The sequence below is a fragment of the Cervus canadensis genome, chromosome 22 (assembly GCF_019320065.1).
Source record: "Cervus canadensis isolate Bull #8, Minnesota chromosome 22, ASM1932006v1, whole genome shotgun sequence".
NCBI classification, from domain to species: Eukaryota; Metazoa; Chordata; class Mammalia; order Artiodactyla; family Cervidae; genus Cervus; species Cervus canadensis.
Window position 1 is genome coordinate 57106267 of NC_057407.1, and position 19519 is coordinate 57125785.

The 19519-nt window shown below is 47.6% G+C and overlaps 1 protein-coding gene across 2 annotated transcripts in view; it reads left to right on the plus strand.

The window, feature by feature from the left end:
- Positions 1-19519, plus strand: part of NEK10 (NIMA related kinase 10) — a 290181-nt gene that overhangs the window by 50664 nt on the left and 219998 nt on the right. For both annotated transcript variants that reach the window (XM_043443207.1, XM_043443206.1), the window contains one exon: positions 12477-12561. In XM_043443207.1, coding sequence (XP_043299142.1) covers positions 12477-12561 — 85 coding nt within the window. The remainder of the gene's footprint in view (positions 1-12476; positions 12562-19519) is intronic.

Here is a 19519-nt window from a genome sequence, read left to right on the forward strand (position 1 = left end):
GTCCCTTTCTTCCTAGGGACTCACTCTGGTCAGCTAGTACCCACATCTCAATACAAAGAAAATGTGACAAAAAGTAAAGTATATTAAGACAAACATAGGATGGGTGAAATTGGAGGGGTGTGGACTTTGGCCTTTGGCATATTTCAGATGCTATGCTGCTCAAGTTTACCCTGAGAATATGGCTGACTGGGAATTTAGTCTCATCTACTTATACCCAGTTGACATTCTTCTTGTTTGTTCCTCTTCTATTTCACTTTCCCCAACAACATTCACCCCTAAACCACACTTCTGGATACTCTGTTTCCTGGGTTGTTTTCCTAAGGTTGACTTGTAATTGCCCTTTTGTTCTCAGAAATAAAATTGCCAAGCAGCATCTGAAACGAGACAGGAGTTGTTACTCCAGAGTCAGATGAGGCAAACGCCTCACAGTAGACCTCAAAGGGCAAGTGAAAATGTCTCTGAACCTGAGGTCACCCTGGGTTGTACATGGTGATGAATCTTGATGTATGGCAGGGGATGTAAATGAATTTTCATCTTCCCACTTTTCCTTCTGCCCTGAGATCATTTGTCCTCAGTAGAGTCTGCTGTTTGAAAATGCATCCACCTCTTTTTCATCTTATTTGTCTGTGCAAGAAAGCACAGAATTATGAGATTGTGTAGGGAAGTAGAAACTGTTACAACACTGGCACATTTAAACCAGAAAGAGATGATTATAGATGTCTTTGCTTTCATGGGAGGAGAAGGAATTTAGGACTGTTGAACATCAAGAGCATCGTTTCATGTCATCCTCTCACTGCTGACAGATTGTTACATCCAGTTCTATTCTAAGTAGGGTTGGGCAGAAGATGGATTAACTGTTAATCCGTGGATGGATTAAAAGTTAACTGACCTCTTATAAAGTCAACCTCTACTCCCGGATCTTTTCTGTGTAACTGCTCCTCTGAGGCACCTCTGTTGGTCCATTCCCTGCTGATTGCCAGATGATGTAAAGATTCTATAACATAATACAAATAAGATATAACCTAACTTGTGAAACTGGATGCAGATGTAGAATTTCATGCAGTTATTGCAAGTGACGGTGCTGAACTGGTAGGACCTGATCAATGAGGCCCTGGCAGAATCAGACCACTTGACGATTGTAGAGAAGTATTAACAAGGAAGGTGACAGGGTGAAATTCAGAAAAGCATGTTTTGAATAGCAAAGATTAGGAGAAGCCATTAGGAAACACGGATGGATCTTTCTAATATATTTGCAGAAATGAACCTGTTTTATGCTGCAGAAATAAAAAGTAAATCCAAGGAAATTTGATCATGTTATATGACTTTGTTAGAAAATATATGCCAAAGTGTCAGCTGAACCCATTCTTGCTTTGTTCTAGTTATCAGGTCAGAGTAGCATTATACATTAAATTTTGTTAAATGTAAAAGAAAATATATCTAAGTTTCATGATTTATTTATTAAACTATTAGGTTGGTCAAAAAGTTCTTTCAAGTTTTTGATAACATCTTACAGAAAAACCTGGATGAACTTTTTTAGTCAACTCAATAATGTTTTAATTATACCATGTCCCCTTCTCTGTAATATGAAAATTGGGGGTTATTTTAAAGTAGGTTCTTGGGAATTCCCTTGTTGCCTAGTGGTTAGGATCCCTGGCTTTCACTATGGTGGCCCAGGTTCAAGCCATGGTCAGGGAACTGAACTGAGATCTCACAATCCACATGTCACAGTCAAAAAAAAAAAAAAAAAAGAATAAATAAATAAAGTGGGTTCTCTTTTAGGTATGACTATTCTAGTAATTTGGAAACTCCCATGAACGGAGGAGCCTGGTGGGCTGCAGTCCATGGGGTCACAATGGAAAAGACAATGGCACCCCACTCCAGTACTCTTGTCTGGGAAATCCCATGGACAGAGGAGCCTGGTAGGCTGCAGTCCATGTGGTTGCAAAGAGTTGGACACGACTGAGCGACTTCACTTTCATGCATTGGAGAAGGAAATGGCAACCCACTCCAGTGTTCTTACCTGGAGAATCCCAGGGATGGGGGAGCCTGGTGGGCTGCCGTCTCTGGGGTCACGAAGAGTTGGACATGACTGAAGCGACTTAGCAGCAGCAGCAGCATTCTAGTAATTGCCAGGATATCTCCTCTTCTCCCACCTGTAACTTTTTTTTTCCACCTTTAACTTTTATAGAAGTGAGTGTGTTCCAGGTTCTTTAAGTTCATTTAAAAGAGAACCACCTGATCTAACTAAGCATGACTTTGTTTTTTGTCTGTAAGTGCAGTCACTTTTCTAATAAGAACAAGTTGGCATCCTTATTTCGCATCACATTTCCTGAAATACATGCTACAAATTTGAAGTATTTTGGAAATGCATCTAGGAAGTCTGGATTGGGAAGCTATTTTCACTCTGCAAGAACTGCTCAAGAGCTCAAGGACTGCTTGAATTAGGGAAAAATATCTGGTCCAAACCATCACAATCCTATTAAAAATGCTGTGAAGTGTTCTGTGACCTTCCCAGGGACCTCTAGCCCAGGAGACCTACATAGTTACTTGTTTGCTGCTTACACCTCTATTGTCCACATCCACACTAAAATCGAGGCCACAAGGCAAGTGCATCTTCTTTGGAGCTTTGCCTAATCTTCAGCCTCAGCTCTCTAGAGCTGTCACGGGGACCAAAGGGTCAGAAGAAACAGCAATCTCATCAGAGTCTTGATGAGTTCTTAAAATAGACCAAGGTGATGGAGAGATGCTTTTTCTTTTTAAAAAGAATTTTTTGGCTTTATGGCATGTGGGATCTTATTTCCCTGACCAGGGATCGAACCCACATCCCCTGCACCACAAGTTCAAGTCAACCACTGGGCTACCAGGGAAGTTCCAAGACTGGCTTTTTCTGTGATTCTATCTCATCAGGTAGTAGAGAGGCCCGTAGGAGCCTCTGAAGACTTCTTTCTCCCCCAGGAAAAGAGAACCCTGGTCACTTTGGTCAAATGTGCAGAGAGCTCAGACCTCTCTAGAGAGGTCTTCATGTCAGTCCCAGAAATTGGACAGAAAGAAAGGCTCATTAAGATCCCCCACATGTTAGGTTTGGGTCTTTAGATACCTAAAAAAAAGTCGCCTGATAGTCCAGGTAGAACTCCAGTTCCTTTCTGGTTCAGAGTTTCCTCTGAGGTCTTCGTCCTCCTCTGCTTGTCTCCCCTCCTGCCCAGCACAGCCTTTGGGCTCACCAAGGACAGACTGAACCCTTTGTTTGTTTCTTTGAAAGTTATTTTCTCTCTCTCTCACCTCTGAGCTTCAGCCCCTGCTAATCCTTGTCTGAAGCCTGCCATCCCCGCCTCTTTGCCTTTCTGGCTGTTCTGGCTCCTCACAGGCCCCTGGGCCCATGTTCCTTCTGCTGTGTGCTGAGCTGAGCTCTTCAGGAACAGAGCTTGGGTCTTTTATTGCCAACTCAAACCATGGATGCTGGTTTTACTGGAGAATGTGGAGACTGAGAGTCTTCATAAAGTGGAATTTCTTTGTGTTAAATTTTTTTGATTACTATAAAACTTTGAAAAACACAGAAAACTATAAAAAGTGAAAATTTACCCTTTATGCCAGCTTAGGAATAGCTACATTAACTCTTTGTTTATTTATGTGGCTCTATCAGGTCTTGGTTGCAGCACTCAGGATCCTTGACCTTGACTGCAGCTTACGGGAGCTTCAGTTGAGGCATGTGGCATTTAGCTCCCTGACCAGCTCCCTGCATTGGGAGCCCAAAGCCTTAGTCACTGGACCACCAGGGAAGTCCCAGAAAAAGCTCCGTTAACTCATATTATATTTCCTTGTAATCTTTTAAAAACAGTATATGCTTGTTTATTTCATTTATGGGACAGATTATTATAGTTGTTCAGTCACTAAGTTGTGTCCAACTGTGACCCCATGGACTGCAGCATGCCAGGCTTCCCTGTCCATCACCGACTCCTGGAGTTTACTCAAACTCATGTCCATTGAGTCAGTGATGCCATCCAACCATCTCATCCTCTGTCATCCCCTTCTCCTCCTGCCTTCAATCTTTCCCAGCATCAGGGTCTTTTCTGTGAGTTGGCTCTTCACATCAGGTGGCCGAAGTATTGGAGTTTCAGCTTCAGCATGATGATTAATGATTCCTAACCTGGAGCAAATATCTAGTTCTTGCATGTTATTGTTGTTCAGTCGCTAAGTTGTGTCCAACTCTTTGTGACCCCATGGACTGCAGCATACCAGTCTTCCCTGTCCTTCACTATTTCCTGGAGTTTGCTCAAATTCATGTCCATTGAGTCAGTGATACTATCTAACCATTTCATCCTCTGCTGCCTTTTTCTCCTTCTGTCTTCAATCTTCCCAGCATCAGGGTCTTTTTCAACGGGTCAGATCCTCGCATCAGGTGGCCAAAATATTAGAGCTTCAGCATCAGTTATTCCAAAGAATACTCAGGGTTGATTTCCTTTAGGATTGACTGGTTTGATCTCCTTGAAGTCCAAGGGACTCTCAAGAATCTTCTGCAGCACCACAATTCAAAAGCATCATTTCTTCAGCACTCAGCCTTGTTTATGGTCCAACTCTCACATCTGTACATGACTATTGGAAAAAACCATAGCTTTGACTATATGGACCTTGGTCACCAAAGTGATGTCTCTGCTTTTTAATACACTGTCTAGGTTTGTCATGGCTTTTCCTCCAAGGAGCAAACATCTTTTAATTTCATGGTTTCAGTCACCATCTGCAATGCTTTTGGAGCCCAAGAAAATAAAATCTGTCACTGCTTCCACTTTCCTCACTTCTATTTGCCATGAAGTGATGGGACCAGATGCCATGATCTTAGTCTTTTTGAACGTTGAGTTTGAAACTAGCTTTTTCAATCTCCTCTTTCACCTTCATCAAGAAGCTCTTCAGTTTCTCTTTGCTTTCTGCCACTAGAATATCATGTTAATTTCTCCTAAAATGTTATTTAGAATTTACCACAAGCTTAAATTGTGTATATATGCATACTGTATGTATGTACACACGCACACACACACAGTCATCCAGTTCTCTCTCTCTCTCTTTTTTTTTTTTTTTTTTTTACTGTTTACTACTGCTTCTTAGGAAACTCATTCACTCAGATGGCCAATAGGTAGAGAATTAAAATCATCCCAACTTTTCAGGAGATGACCACTTCTTGTTTGTCCACACATAAGCATCAGAGCCAGTTTTAAACCTGACCAAATCAATAATTGACAGCTTCCCTGACCAAATCAATAATTGTCAGTGCATGAGCTTCTGAGAACCAGGGAGTAAGCTAAAGCACATTTTGGATGCCCCCTTCCATGGCCAAAATCAATCAGTCCCGAGGACACCCCCACTTATGAAAGTCACCTGTTCCTGAAGTTCTCTGTCAGCTTTTCTCTGAGAGATGGAAACCTTCCCCCTGCTATAGTCTTTTCCTTCACCTGTTGATTGGTGGACTTCTTTGGGCATCTCAGGATCACCATGCCTAAAATAGGACTCCTGATTTCTCTTATTCACCTTGCCTTCTCTCCGGCGTGTTGACCTGTCCTAGCTGCACAGTCTCTTGCACTGACCACACTCCTGGCTCTGACTGGGCTCCTGGCTCTGACCCGTGACTCCCTCTAGTGTCATCTCAAAGGATCTATTCAGAATCTCTGCCACATGATGTGAGTCCTGTGCTTAAAGTCTTCCTGTGACTTTCTGGAGTAAAAAGTCCAAAATCCCTGTTCCTATTCTACAAAGATCTGCAGAACTGGCTCCTGCCATCTCTGTAACATCAGCTCCCATGACCCTGTCTTTGCTCATCTTGCTCCAGCCCTCAAGGGTTTCCTTGCATAAACCAGTGCATCCTGCTCAGGAACTACATACTTCAGTCTTTGGCTGTTCAGCCCTCGACTCATTCCTGAGTTCACTCAGATGCTACTCGTATCAGAAAGCCTTTCTCTGGCTCTCCTAAAAGAGCATTCCCAGGACTCCCGAAACCTTTAACTTTGCTGTTTTTCCCTGGTCACCACCTGATGCGAAGCTTTGTTTGTGTGTAGGTTATTGGTCTTCTTTCTCTTGATGGTAACCTCTATGAACACCAGGGCATAGTTGTGTCAGGCTGCACTCCTGGGCGTGTGACAGCGTCTATATCCTGGAGGGTGATGAGTAACTATCTGAAAGCATTCACTCTCTGAGACTTTCACCAGTCATGCAGAAGAAACAGCTAGGACAGTCCTTTCTAGTCAAAATCTGACTTTCAGGACCAACATGACCTATTGGATGGACCTCTGACTGGGTGTCTCTTCTCGGCCAGATTTAGTGGATGACACAACCCATTAAGAACAGTGGGACAAGTCAGTAAAAATTCCCCGAGTACTCACTTATAATTCATGTCTTCACATGTTTTCTTATTTCTTTTAAGTTTTTACATCTCTATTTTGATGTGAATTTTACTTTTACAACTATCCAAAAGAAAGAAAAAAAAAGAATTTGCCATAGGGATTTGAGGTAATATTTATTTTGAAACAGGTTTCAATTTCTCCACTTTAAAATTTTGAGTCAAATGTGGCGGTTTTTTGGTGGTTCCTGTTTTGTGTGTAAATGAGAAGGGTGATCTCATAGTGCCTCCTCTGAAGACGCCACTTGTTCTGGGTGAGAGGCAGTTGAGGTTTAACCTCTGGCATTTGCATCAGCCCTGGGTGGAGTTGCCCTGACCACAGACCCTCCGCGCTCCATGCCCACAGCGTCGTGGCTGGCGTTTACCTGGAGCTCTCACATCACGCCTGGGTTTCTTCAGCTGAGCAGGAGGGTGAGACCCTGACCACCCTTTCTCTTTTCAAATGCTTTGTCTCTGGCAGCACCGTTTCTCCTATGTTTGCATCGATAGCAGAAAGTGGCATCTGATCCCGAAATCGAAGTGGCAGGTGGTCATGACAGAGGCGTGGGGGCTGGTCCTGCTGCCATGTGCGAACAGTCCTGCTAGTGCAGTGGCAGAAGCTCAGTCAGCAGAGGGGACAAATACTTGCCTGATCGTGCATGAATCTGCTGCTCTGCGGCTGCTATAACGGGACACGTCCTCCAGGGAAACACTACCTTTGCCGACAGACAAGGTTCTCAGAGCTACCTCAGGAGACCCCTCGCCACTATGCACGCCTGCCCCCACAGGAGATGCCTCGAAGAGCCCCTTTCTGTCATCCATGTCGTCCAGGAGGCCCTGGGTGGAGGGGGATGTGGGAGCTCTGGCCTGGGGGCCGGGGCCCCAGCTCTGCTACCTGTACCCTCGGGGGCCTGGCAGCTGGCTCTTCCTCAGTCAAACAGAGACTTTGGAGTCTGTCATTACCATTCTCTGTAATTCTCTGCTTGCGTTAGACTTGGTGTGTCTCCTAGTCTTCCAGCTCCTGGCGAACAGAGCTCTGTATCACCTTACGGAACATGCCGTTCCCCAGGGGCAGCAGAGCTCCAGCCAACGGGCCCGTCCTTAAGAGGGGTGAAGGGCTGGGAGCCGTGGAGGGAACAACTGCTCCTCAGAGGTCAGTGCACAGGGAGGATGCCCCGCAGGACCCAGACACCAGGAATTCTATTTGCATTGACAGCAGCTGAGGACAGAATCACGGAGAAATATTAACAGCTTCAGGCCACAGTCCCTAAATTGCAGAACAAAAAAAATGCCATCTGCTTGGAACAGACCTTTCAATCCTGAGATTTTCTAGAATTCTTCATTTATTTACATTCCTTTAATAGGAAAACAAGACAAAAAGCTATTCTGGAATTCTTTTTTTTTTTTAAAGGTGAGAAGGAACAGAGAAAAACCTTTTCATATTGATTTTAATATGAAAAAGCATTGGAAAGCTCATGGACTTCCCTCATGAAGGTTGTACATTCTTAACAGGAAAAATTCCAAGCACATACACATTTGTCATATGAGTCATCTCCCAGTGTATCCCATGGCTTCTCCTCTTAAATAATGAAGAGCAGCCAGCATTAAACCTCAGGAGGCTGCCAGCAGCTGTTGCCACTGGATCATTATTCCCGTTAGATCTTTGGGGTGTAGAGTTGGCTGCATGCTATCTTTAGCTGACCCCAGCACCTGGAAGGGAAACCAGTCACAGGCCATCCCCGTACTTATGAGATGAAAGGTTTTCTGTCTCTAAGAGGAGCCTCAGAATAACCACATCCTGACAAGGGTTCCCAGAAGTGATTGAAATTCAAAATGTACTTCAAATTTGCATTATGTTCCCCAATGCAGGAAGTTAGGATGAACTATAGTGCAGCTTCCCACTGTGGCCTTGGATAATTCTGTCTGGCTACAGACCTCGGAGGGGTCGCATGTGTGTATGCTAAGTTGCTTCAGTTGTTTCCGACTCTGCAACCCAATGGATTGTAGCCCGCCAGGCTCCTCTTTCCGGGGGATTTTCCATGCAAGAATACTGGAGTGGGTTGCCATTTCCTCCTCCAGGGGACCTTCTCAACCCAGGGATCGAACCTGCATCTCTTGCAGCTCCTGCATTGCAGGTGGATTCTTTACCACAAGCGCCACCTGGGAAGCCCCGGAAGGGTTGAGTCCTGTCTTTATTTTCAGAAGAGACTGAACTTTGCCTCCAGTAGCAGAGGTGTCACAGTCATGGTGCCCAGACTGAAGGAGGGCGTGAGGTGCTGGCACCTGTGGTGGGCAGCTCTTGCCAGGGGCCTTGGTGGTGGCCGGAAGAGTGATTCTCAGCCAGCGATCTTCTTGAGACACTGTGCTCAACCTCCATCTACAGAGCCAGGCCTCTTGGGCGGACTCTCATTTATAACACGCAGTCAAACATCCTTGGAGATGTAAGGCTGTGGGGAAAGCCTATTTCCAGCTTCCTTCCTGTGAGCCGAGTCAGTGGATGGAAGGAGCGAGTGGCTTGGGGTGGAGAGTAGTGACTGGGCTGGGGTGACACCTCCGGTGGAGGAACCACAGATGCTCGATCTGCCTTCTAGGAGGTACGTTTCCTGCACTCAGGTGTGACATGTGCAGGTTTGGGACAGAGTTGAATTTCTCAGGATTGAGAAACAGTCAAAGCTGAATTCTACCGCCCCCCAGTAAAGGTCAGGGATCGATGTCAGACAAGCCGGGCAAGGGTTGTATTGGGACTGCAGTTCAAGTAAATGTTCCTCTTGAGCGAGGGGGCAGATGTTTAAAGTACCCTAGCTTTGCTGGATGTGCTCACTCAGCCGTGCAGGTAGGTGGGAGAGGGTGGGGGGAATTATGTGGATCCTGATCCGAAACAGCTTCGTCTTCCTGTGTTTTTCTTGGCTAGGCAAGAAATAGCAGACGCAGTTTGTTTTAGGTTTTTGCTAACGCTCGCATCACATTGGGCCAATCTGGAGGGCAGTGTCACCTGGCAGGGAGCACCTTCCGGTGATGTAGGCAGGCGCGGTGCTCGGCAGCGCTCAGCGTGCCTTCCTCGCCTCAGGAGCCTAGGCTGTGCTGTGCTGACGGCCTCCGCACTGCGACATACACTTTAGTTAGAACAGCTGCAAGTATAGGCCTCATATCCAGTCGGAGAACATCTCTCTAATTGTGTGGGAGGGTAATTGTGTGGGAGGGTCCAGTGTTAAAACGTTACCAAAGCTGCTTCACAGAGAGGAGCAGAGGCAAGGCTCCCAGCCCAGCCCTGTTGTGAGAGGGTCAGTGAAGAAGGCGCGGGGAGGCCAGTATGACAGGGGGGCGTGCGTGGGGGCAGTGGGGAGGCCAGGCGTCCCAAGGAGCCTGTGGGCCACGGGGCCTGAGTGAGAGGAGAGACGCTGGGGGCCGGGGCAGGGAGGGTGTCTGTGGAGGGTCTCCCTGGCTGATGTGGGAAGACTGAAGTTGGAACAAAGATGGAAGCGAGGAAGGCAGGTGGGAGGCTTTTGCGGTAGTTCATGCAGGGAGTTCTTTGGCATTCCAGTGGTTGAGACTCTGCATTTCCACTGCAGGGGGCATGGGTTCAGTCCCTGGTCAGGGAACTCAGGTCTCATATGCTGCAGGGTGTACCCCCATTTTTTTTTAAATACAAATAAAAAAATAGTTCAAGCAAACGACGATGGAGGCTTGAACCGGGGTCATAGTGGATGATGGAGTGAGAAGTTGATCTCGGAGAAACAACAGTGAGTGGTCTTGAAGCAGGATCTTAGTTCCCCTTGGTTCCTTGAACCTGAGTATCCTGGACGAAAGCCAGGAGTCCTACTTGCTACTCCACCAGGGACTAGAGACTAGAAGCAAAGCCGACCTGGCTCTTGCCTCTGTTTGAAAGTAAGAATGATTTAAGGAGATGAAAACTGCAGAAAATGGGTACAAAGTTTATTTTCAGAGACACAGCACCACATGTGGGAGGGCACACACAGACACTGTGTGTTTAGACAGAAACAAAACAGGAACACCCACCCAGAGAGAAAGGGTCCCCTGTGATGAGGAGGGAGTTAAACCATGTATATGGGACAGTTCTTCTGGCTCTTTGTTCTCCTCTGGCCAATTATCTTGTTTCTTTTCCCACACCTGCCCTGCCCTTGGGCCTTCTTCATATGCGTCTTTTTGCCAAGTTGGATTCCAGTGCAAAGGAGTATGACATTTACTATGGAGTGATGCCCACCTTTTCTGACCCCCAAGGAGCCTTCCTGCTGGTGTGGAGTTGGGGAGATTTCCTTTACCTCAGGAGTGATAGATTCATCATTTTCTCTGTTTGCTCCCTCAGAGCTCAGTTCCCACCTCTAACTCTGTCCTTGGGTTGTCAGGGAAAACAAAGCTCCAATCTACTCTGCTTGACAAACTCCGGCTGCTCAGCCCAGAGGCCCATCTATCTCCTGCCTCAAACTTGTGTGAATGGAGAGAGATTTTAAAGGTGGAGCAGACAGGATGTGCTGAGGGATTGGATGAAGGGCGTCAGTGAGTAGAGGAGACAAGGAAACGCCCGGGGTTTTGGTCTGATCCGCTGGAAGCCTGGGGGATGAGGTCTGTGTCAGGGAGGGGCATGCACCGAGTTTCAGATGCTGTCAGCCGAGACTTGGGAAGCTCCGGGTCCGAGTCTCAGCCTGGGCTCTGTTCCTGAACGTTCTTGGCAGATGGGTCCTCCCTGAGTGACATGAGAAAAGCCTTTGGCAGTATTCACACTTGGCAGCCTGGGGGCCCCGTGGGAGCGGGCAGAAAAGTTTCCCCAGGTAGAATTCATTGATTCCTAAGGCTAACTGGTGCAGCGGTGGGGCAGGGTGCTGGGTGTGCAGACGACACCCCCTCCCCAGAGTGGTCGGAGAGCTGCCCAGAGTCTGCAGGCAGGGTGCCGCGCCCACCGCTCTGCTCCCTCCAGCCGGAACCCCCTGAGACATTCATGCTCCCACTGCCCCCCGACACGTTGGCGACATGGCTTCCGGCCGGGACTGGCCAGTGGCACCTGTGTAGAGGCTGGGCCCCGGCACTGCCCTCTGGCATTTTGCGTCCACGTTGCCCACAGGCCCAGAGAGCAGCAATGCCCCCCCCCCACCCCACCCCCCCAACCCCGTGACAGCTGTTTTGGGAGCAGGGAAGCCCAGGGCGCTTGCCTTCACGGGGGTCGAGGGGTCAGTGGAGGTTGGGCTGGCACAGCAGACCCCTGCCCGCTGGGTCTCCCCACTCCCCCTCCCCTTCTCCCCCATCCCTGACTCCTCTCCCTGCCCCCTGCCCCCACTCCAGGGGGTCTCCTGCTGTCCTCAGTCACTCACATGCGCAGCCATCTTCATGGAAGACCCTGTTTCTGGGGAAATGGACCTAAGATCTAAGAAAATACTTTATCCCCACATTTCCCACAAGGAGCACTGGAACATACCAGGGGCTGATTGGAACCCCCAGGGGTGCCCTGGGATATTTTAAAATCTCAGGGAAAAGAGCGATGACACACACCATCTGTCAGACACGGTGTAGACTACGTTGGGTGATTACAGCTTCCACATTAGGTTACTGCCTTCCCCTCGATGCTGCTTACTCTTCTGTAGCTGAGGCTTCAGTGGTCACTGTGGTCAAAAGCAAGTGCCCTGGGGAGTCAGGTGGAGAAGGAAATGGAGGTGGTGTTGGATCCCATTCCAAGACTGCAGAAGTTGTTTAGTGTCCGCACGCCATTAGTTAGTAAATGTGATTAAGAATAAAATAAAATAATTTTCTTCTAGTGTATTTGTATTATCTTTTTTTTCCAAAATTGGATGCTAAGTTATCAGTGTATCAAGCCTTTTGAAGTTGAACCTGTTAGCTATTTCTTGGGATCAGGGGCTGCCCTTTCTTGGGACAGTCAGGGCCCATGAACCAAATAATTTGGGGGCCTCAACTTTGTAATGACAGTATTTTCCATTAAAATTGGTTAAGTATCAAATGACAGTCCCCGCTGCAGACTGTTTGAGACCAGTGAATGCTCTTCCCATAGCTGTTTTCTGTTGTCCTTCCTAGTGCTGCTCTGTTCATGAACTGTCACGTCCACTGGTTTTAAACGTGAACAAACATGTTCTCTCTTGTTTTCTTTCAGAGAGTGGGTTGATCGCGCTCCATCTCTTCATTTTCTGAGAGTGTTAATTTGTCTGAGACTCCTAATGAGGGATCCATGTTATCAGGTTGGTTGCAAAAAATAAAAAATATTTTTTACTAGTTTGCAGATGAAATAAAAACCGGTGGGCTCTTTTCTGAAGCACAGCACAGTAACTTTTTTTTGTATCTTACCTGCTATTGAAATCGGTAGGAGAGAAGTGATTTAATGGGGACAGAAATATCTCTATATTTCTACTCTGTTACCTGTGGGATGCAGTGGACTGACTTCTGGTCTGTGTTTGCATCATCTCTTGGCATTTTAAACCACAGGCAGCCTGGAGGAGGGTACACTGGGCCATACTTTGGAGCATGTTGATGTCAAGCGGCCCACCAGGTCAAAGTGAGCAGGGACAAGTGGGACTTCCTTAGGGGGCTCCAGGGCCGACAGGGGGAGCGGCCGGGCCTACACTCTGGTAGCTGCCCCAGAGCCATGCACTCCCCGGAGTCCAGCCTCAGAGCCCGAGTTAGAGGTGAGCAGGGGGTTCCCGCCTGTCTCAGAGGAGGCGTCCACTGGCGGGAGTCTCCCCTCCTCTCACTAGTCAGTTAAGCATTCTGTCTCTGCGTTAGTACCTCTCAGACTTTTAAGTGCAGGGGAGTCGCCTGGGGCTCTTGTAAGTGCAGGTGTGGATTCCACAGGTATACACTGAGGCCCGAGATTCCGCTGAGGCCACCGGTCCGTGGCCAGCACTTTGAGTAGCAAGCACTGAGTGCTTTAGCAGAGAGGCTCTGAAGAAAGGCTTACCTGACAGCACCTGGTCCGTGAAAGTTGTTCCTTCCAGACCCAGCTGCTAAGATTCCTGCTTCTGTAAAGCAAAGTTTGTCAACTTTCCATATATCAGAAGCACTTGGAAGACTTAATGATTGCTGGCACCTGAAAGTGAAAGTGTTAGTTGCTCAGTCTTATCCGACTCTCTGCGACCCCTGGACTGTAGCCCACCAGGTTCCTCTGCCCATGGGATTCTCCAGGCAAGAATACTGGAGTGGGTTGCCATTTCCTTCTCCAGGGGATCTTCCCGACCATGGATTGAACCCAGGTCTTCTATATTGCAGGCAGATTCTTTACTGTCTGAGCCACCAGGGAAGCTTCTGATTCAGTAAGTTTGGGGAAGGCCTGGAAATCTGCACTTCTAACAAGTTCCCAGGTGTCCCTGATGCTTCTGGTTGGGGGAACCACTGCCCAACCAGTTTGGAGAAGTCTCCAAATTGCTAATGAGCCATTATTGTTTCTTCTTGTCAGCATTAAATATCTAAAGGGCAGTTCCTACATGCTTCAATCATTTTCATAGATTGCTTTTTTCCCTAAGAGGTATCTCCTTTTATGCCCCATTCTGATAAGCTACAGGGATGCTTAGACCACTCTGAAGCGCATTTATTTTGGATTCAGCTTTACTGATGAGTTATTATTTGAATCAGGACAGATTTCCTTTCATTACCCTGATAACCATCTTTTCCAAACTTGGCACTTGAAACGACGTGTGCTGCTGCTAGCCAGCGATGAACCTGCTCTGATTTGAGTCTCCTGGGATTCATGGTAGCTTCGATCTTTTCTTTAGAAGAGGTGCTCCCTTCCTCATTGCATACTCTAAGCTGGCTTTGTGTTGTTCTAGTTCAGTCAACCAGTTATTTGAATATGTGACATTCCTCAAAAAACTTTGTGTCCTGGTTGCTCACAGTTTTATGGGAATTTTCCTTTTCTCCTGTGACCACCCGGACAGAGCTGTGTGGGTCATGCTGGCGAGGGTGGTGTGTGCTCCACTCTGCCTGGGTTACGGCCCCACCTCCCCTGGCCCTGGGCGCCATGTCCCTGAGTCATATTAACGCTCCCCCCTAACCCCCTGCCATATGCCCCATAGGCCTCAGCTTGGGTAAGAACAGCTTGTATATGGTATTAATATAAGTTTTCATGGAAGGAGGTGGATTTTTAGCAGGAGGTCTAGTTTTTGGACTTATAGAAGTTAGCAAAATATTTGCCTTAGGCATGCTGTTTGCTCAGATAATTGATGGCCGTTGTGTCATACTCTGCTGATCTTCATCTAAAGTATTCCCTTTCTTAATCCAGTTCTTGGTGGGCTGGAATAAGGTTTATTGGACTGCTCTCTGAAAGAAAGAATTCTGTGACCTCTTTGCTTTGGGGCTTTTATGACAAAAACATGCGTTAAACCAGACCTCCCATTGATTTCCAGCCTTCCCATAGAAGGAGGTGTTCCCTGAATCTCTCCTCCTGGCACCCTGTCCACAAACGAGAGCAGTTGTTTAACATGTTGAGTTGCCAAGAATTTCTGGCCGAAGTCACATAGCCACGCTGGGGTTTACTGTGACCTGTGCCCACAAATGTCAGTGAGCCAGGCCAGGCCTCCCTTTCCTCTCCTGGTGAATCCGTGATCAGTGCTGCATGCTCCACAGTGACTGCTCCAGACCATGTCCGCTTCTCACACACACTCCTCCTACCCCGGTTGTTCTTATTAGGTTATAGCATTAGCTGTTTTACAGGCAAAACTGAGGCCATCCTAGTAGGAATGCTCATATATTCTTTGTTGCTTGAAATGTTTGGATTATTATGCACCATTGTGCATGCATGCTAAGTCGCTTCAGTCACGTCCGATTCTTTGTGACCCCATGGAGCTCGCCAGGCTCCTCTGTCTGTGGGATTCTTCAGGCAAGAATACTGGAGTGGGCTGCCATGCCCTCCTCCAGGGAATCTTCCCGACCCTCTGTCTTTTATGCCTCCTGCATTGACAGCTGATTATGCACCTTTATGTCCCTTACTTCTGAAGAAATACCCTCCTCCTTGCCAAGCCTCAGCCTTCCATCTGTTGTCTTTATTACTGTGTCAGTGGCTCCCTTTCCGTTTTTTCTTATCATAAAAATGCCCTTTTCAGGGCACACTATCCTTTCAAGCCTTGATCTCACCTTCATTACTGCATTTATTGAAAGGTCAGACTATTTATATGGAGCCCACTCCCTTTTCTTTACAGCTGATGTGCAGTAGAGCTTTTCCTTGCATATTATGCACCAGGGCCTCTCTGGAAGTCATTTAAAAAGACCATCGTGGGCCATGATCCAGTCAGCGTCTCTTGACCCAGAGACTCCAGTATATGCCTAATGAAGGTTCCAGGAAGAAATGAGTGGAAGGGATGAAAAAGAAGCCATTTTTAAAGACAAAATTGCTTCCTTTTTCATAATTAAAGGACTACATGTGTTCAGAGATTTCAAGTGTAGTTGGAGTTGCAAGCGGGATAAAGTCTACCTAGCCTGCTTACAGTGAGCCGTCAGAGCACATTGCTTATCAACGATAAATAGAAAAACTTAAAACTCCCAAACTGCATTTACATCAGCCACAGCAAGAGAGAGATAGCAGAGTTGTATGACCCAATCACCCCGCCTCGCACCCAGCCTTTCTCCATCAGCCGCAGCAATAGCATGATAGTGGGGCTGTATGGCCCGATTGCCCCGCCTTAAAAACTCCTGACCTACATCCCCATCAGCTGCAGCAGTAGAGACAGAGTGGGGCTGTATGGCCCAATCGCCCCGCCTCGCACCCCAGCCGCTCTCCAGCAGCCTGTGCCCATTGCCACGCTGTTTCCCCTCACTGATCCTGAAAACCTCCAGCTCTTCCCCATCACCTTCTGTTTCTCTGTGCTGTTTACTTGCTCCTTTTAAATTCTGCCTTCCTAAATGTTCCTGCGATGCTCAGCTGCTTTGGTTGTGTCCAACTCTGCGGCCCCATGGACTATATAGCCCATCAGGCTCTGTCCATGGGATTATCCAGGCAAGAATACTGGAGTTGGTTGCCATGGCCTCCTCCAGGGGATCTTCCTGACCTGGGGATTGAACCCGCATCGCCTGTGTGTCCTGTATGCAGAATCTTTACCTTGGAGCCACTGGGGAAGCCCTGAAATGTTAACCTTCCCCAAAACTATTTTCTTTGTTATAGTCTCCTGTATCTTCTGAGCTTTTGGCTTCACCAGTCATTTTGTTGCTGTTGTTCTTTGCTCACAAGCACATGTTTCCAGCCTGAGACTTTCCCCCTCATTTAAGTCCCAAATTTCCAGGTATTTGTTGGGATGATATGGTAGCATAATGGTTCTCAGAGTGTGGTCTGGGGACTCTCACAGGTCCCTGAGACCCATCCAGGGGTCCCACGGGCTCAAAATGGTCTTAAAGGTGATGCTCCAGTGTGATTCATGCTCACTCTCTTAGGAGCGTGCAGTGGAGCCTTCCAGAGACTGCAGGGCGTGTGATGATGGTGTACCCTCACGCCTGATGGAACACATGCTGGTGTGCTTTTGTGTTGTAAAAATTCCTCGCTTTTTATCTCTAATATGGTAAATATAAAGAGCTTCCCAGGTAATCTGCCTGCCAACATAGGAGGTGCAGATGCTGGTTTGATCCTTGGCTTGGGACAATTCCCTGGAGGAGGAAATGGCAACCCACTCCAGTATTCTTGCCTGGAAAGTTTCATGGGTAGAGGAGCCTGGTGGACTACAGTTCATGGGGTTGCAAAGGGTTGGACACAACTGACTGACTGAATACACACGTACACGGTAAATATAAATAGATTGACTCACATGAACAGAAGGTCTCTGGGACTCTCAGTAATCTGTAAGTGTATAAAGGAACACAGGGGCCAGAGTGTTGGAGAGCTCACAGCACATGCGGTAACTTCACTCGGGTCTGTCCATCCTGGCGCTCCTAAAACCTGCCGAATTCTGCAGGCTCTGTCAGTGGTACCACCTTTCCTGCAGACTCCAAGGCTGGAAACTTCCTTTCCCCTTTAGAAGAGTGGTTCCTAACACACCTAACGCACTGGTCAGGCCCAGGGGAACCTTCAGTTGTGATAGAGGGGTGAGCAGTGTGGACCGCTGACTGCGGAGGGGTGGGTGGCGGGTCAGGACTCGGCACTCGGAGCTCAGTGCTCTGCTGGCCGCCGACCAGGGACCGCGTGTCCGGGGCCCTGACGCTTTGCCACGGCGACACGCTGCTGGGCTGACGGCAGTCAGAGTGGTGTTGCTGGGCGCGCTGTTGTTGTATAGTTTTTATCAGTGTTACACTATTGTGTCAATTTTTTAAAAAGAGATAAACTCTGGGAATAGTAGAGCAAGGACATTTGTCCAGATTGATGGAAACTGTCTCCAGGTCACTAGGCTTGGAAGTCTAGAGCCGGGTCCTGCGAGCTCAGGCCGTGCCGGGGAGGAGCGCAGTCCTGTCTGCTCTTTAGCTCAGGACCCAGGACTGCTGAGCCCAGAGATGTGGGTGCCTTGTGGTCTTGCTCTCTGGTGGCCCCGTTGCTTGTTTGGTAAATGGTGGGTCACTGCTTGAGGGCATCACAGTGACATTTTCTAGCGGTGGTACAGCCCCGCTCCTTTTCCTCTGTTTTGTAACAGTGCTTCTGGCAGGGCTCACAGGACCTCTGTGAAAGCTGGTATCTCTTCCACCATATGCAGGGAAGATGGGCGGCGCCTCCTACTGGAGACTGTGGTGCACGGCAGCACGTTAAAGCTCAGAGGAGTTTAAATCTATAATCAAATAATTTGTTACACTGTTCGACCTACTGTTTGATCATAAAAATATTTCCGAACACCTAGTACCACTCATCACACAGAATAAAATCATTATGCACAGCACAGGGTTTGGGAAACATGGAATCAGTTCCATACGGTTAACACCCATGATTGTATAGATATATTTTTGCCAAGGTAAACATTTAAGAATGACCATGACCAGTCATTTAAACATGAGTCTCTCCCTCGTGTATTCTCCCTCACACGCTTCACATTTAAATTTCCTTTATGTCAACAATGCCAGATCTCAGTCTTCTGCCCTCGGTGCACTTTTCCCGGCCTATTGTTCTTCCGTCACCTGAATATACCACCAGCAGCTCAGCATGTCAGACTCCACCTCCTTGTCTAACCCAGCCTGTGTCCCCTCTTCCCTGGACTTATCCTGTCCTGGCCTCCCGTCACCTCACTGTGCAGACGGTGAAGCCTCTGCTCTGCACTCTTCCTCCCCACTGGCCTTCATGTCCAGCTGGTCAGATTATGTCAAGACTGCCCACCTGTCCACTCCCTTCTCTCTGCGCCTGCCAACCCGCGGGGCTTCCCTCCATGCCCATCCCTCTCCAGTTTCCTCCAAGACCAGAGGGAAGTTCCCACAGCTGAGTCTGATCAGCCCTGTTCACACATGTCCATCAGGCTCGAATGCAAAGTTCAGTTCAGGCTCATGTTCAAGTCTTCCCATAGTTTATCTCACTCTATTTTTCTAACATTATCTCCAATGATTCCCTTCATAAATTTAGGGAGTTGCTTTTCATACAACATCTTGATGTTCTTCCTATGCAACTTCAGTGCACCTTTGAGCCTCCTGTCCTCTTTGCTTGGAGGAATCCCCTTTGTTTCCTTCTCTTCCTCCACGTCTCCTCAGCACAACTATCCATCCTTCTAAGCCCATTCAGAGGCCGCCACCCTTACAAAGTTTTCCGTAGTCCTCTGTATTTTGTATCAGATCTGTATTTTGTATTTTGCAGGCTATTATATGTCCTTCCTCTGAGGTGTCACAGCACCTCCTGTATAACTTTCTTAAACTATGAAAAAGTGTTAGTCGTTCAGTCATGTCCAACTCTCGGTGACCTCATGGACTATAACCCACCAGGCTCCTCTGTCCATAGTTCATAGAATTCTCCAGGTAAGAACACTGGAGTGGGTTGCCATTTCCTTCTCCAGGGGATCTTCCTGACCCAGGGATTGAACCCTGGTTTCCTGCAGTGCAGGCAGATTCTTTACCGTCTGAGCCACCAGGGAAGCCCCATAGCTTTCTTAAAAACACCTACCTAGATCTATCTAAAATTCCAGTTATTTGTGTGTCTACCTTATACTTGCCTGCAGCTCAGTGAAGTCACCCTCTGTCATCTATATATTTGTGTCTCCTTCAGAGCCTGACTTGGGGATCTTACTAACAGGAATGGAAAAGAAGATGCTGAAAAAAATA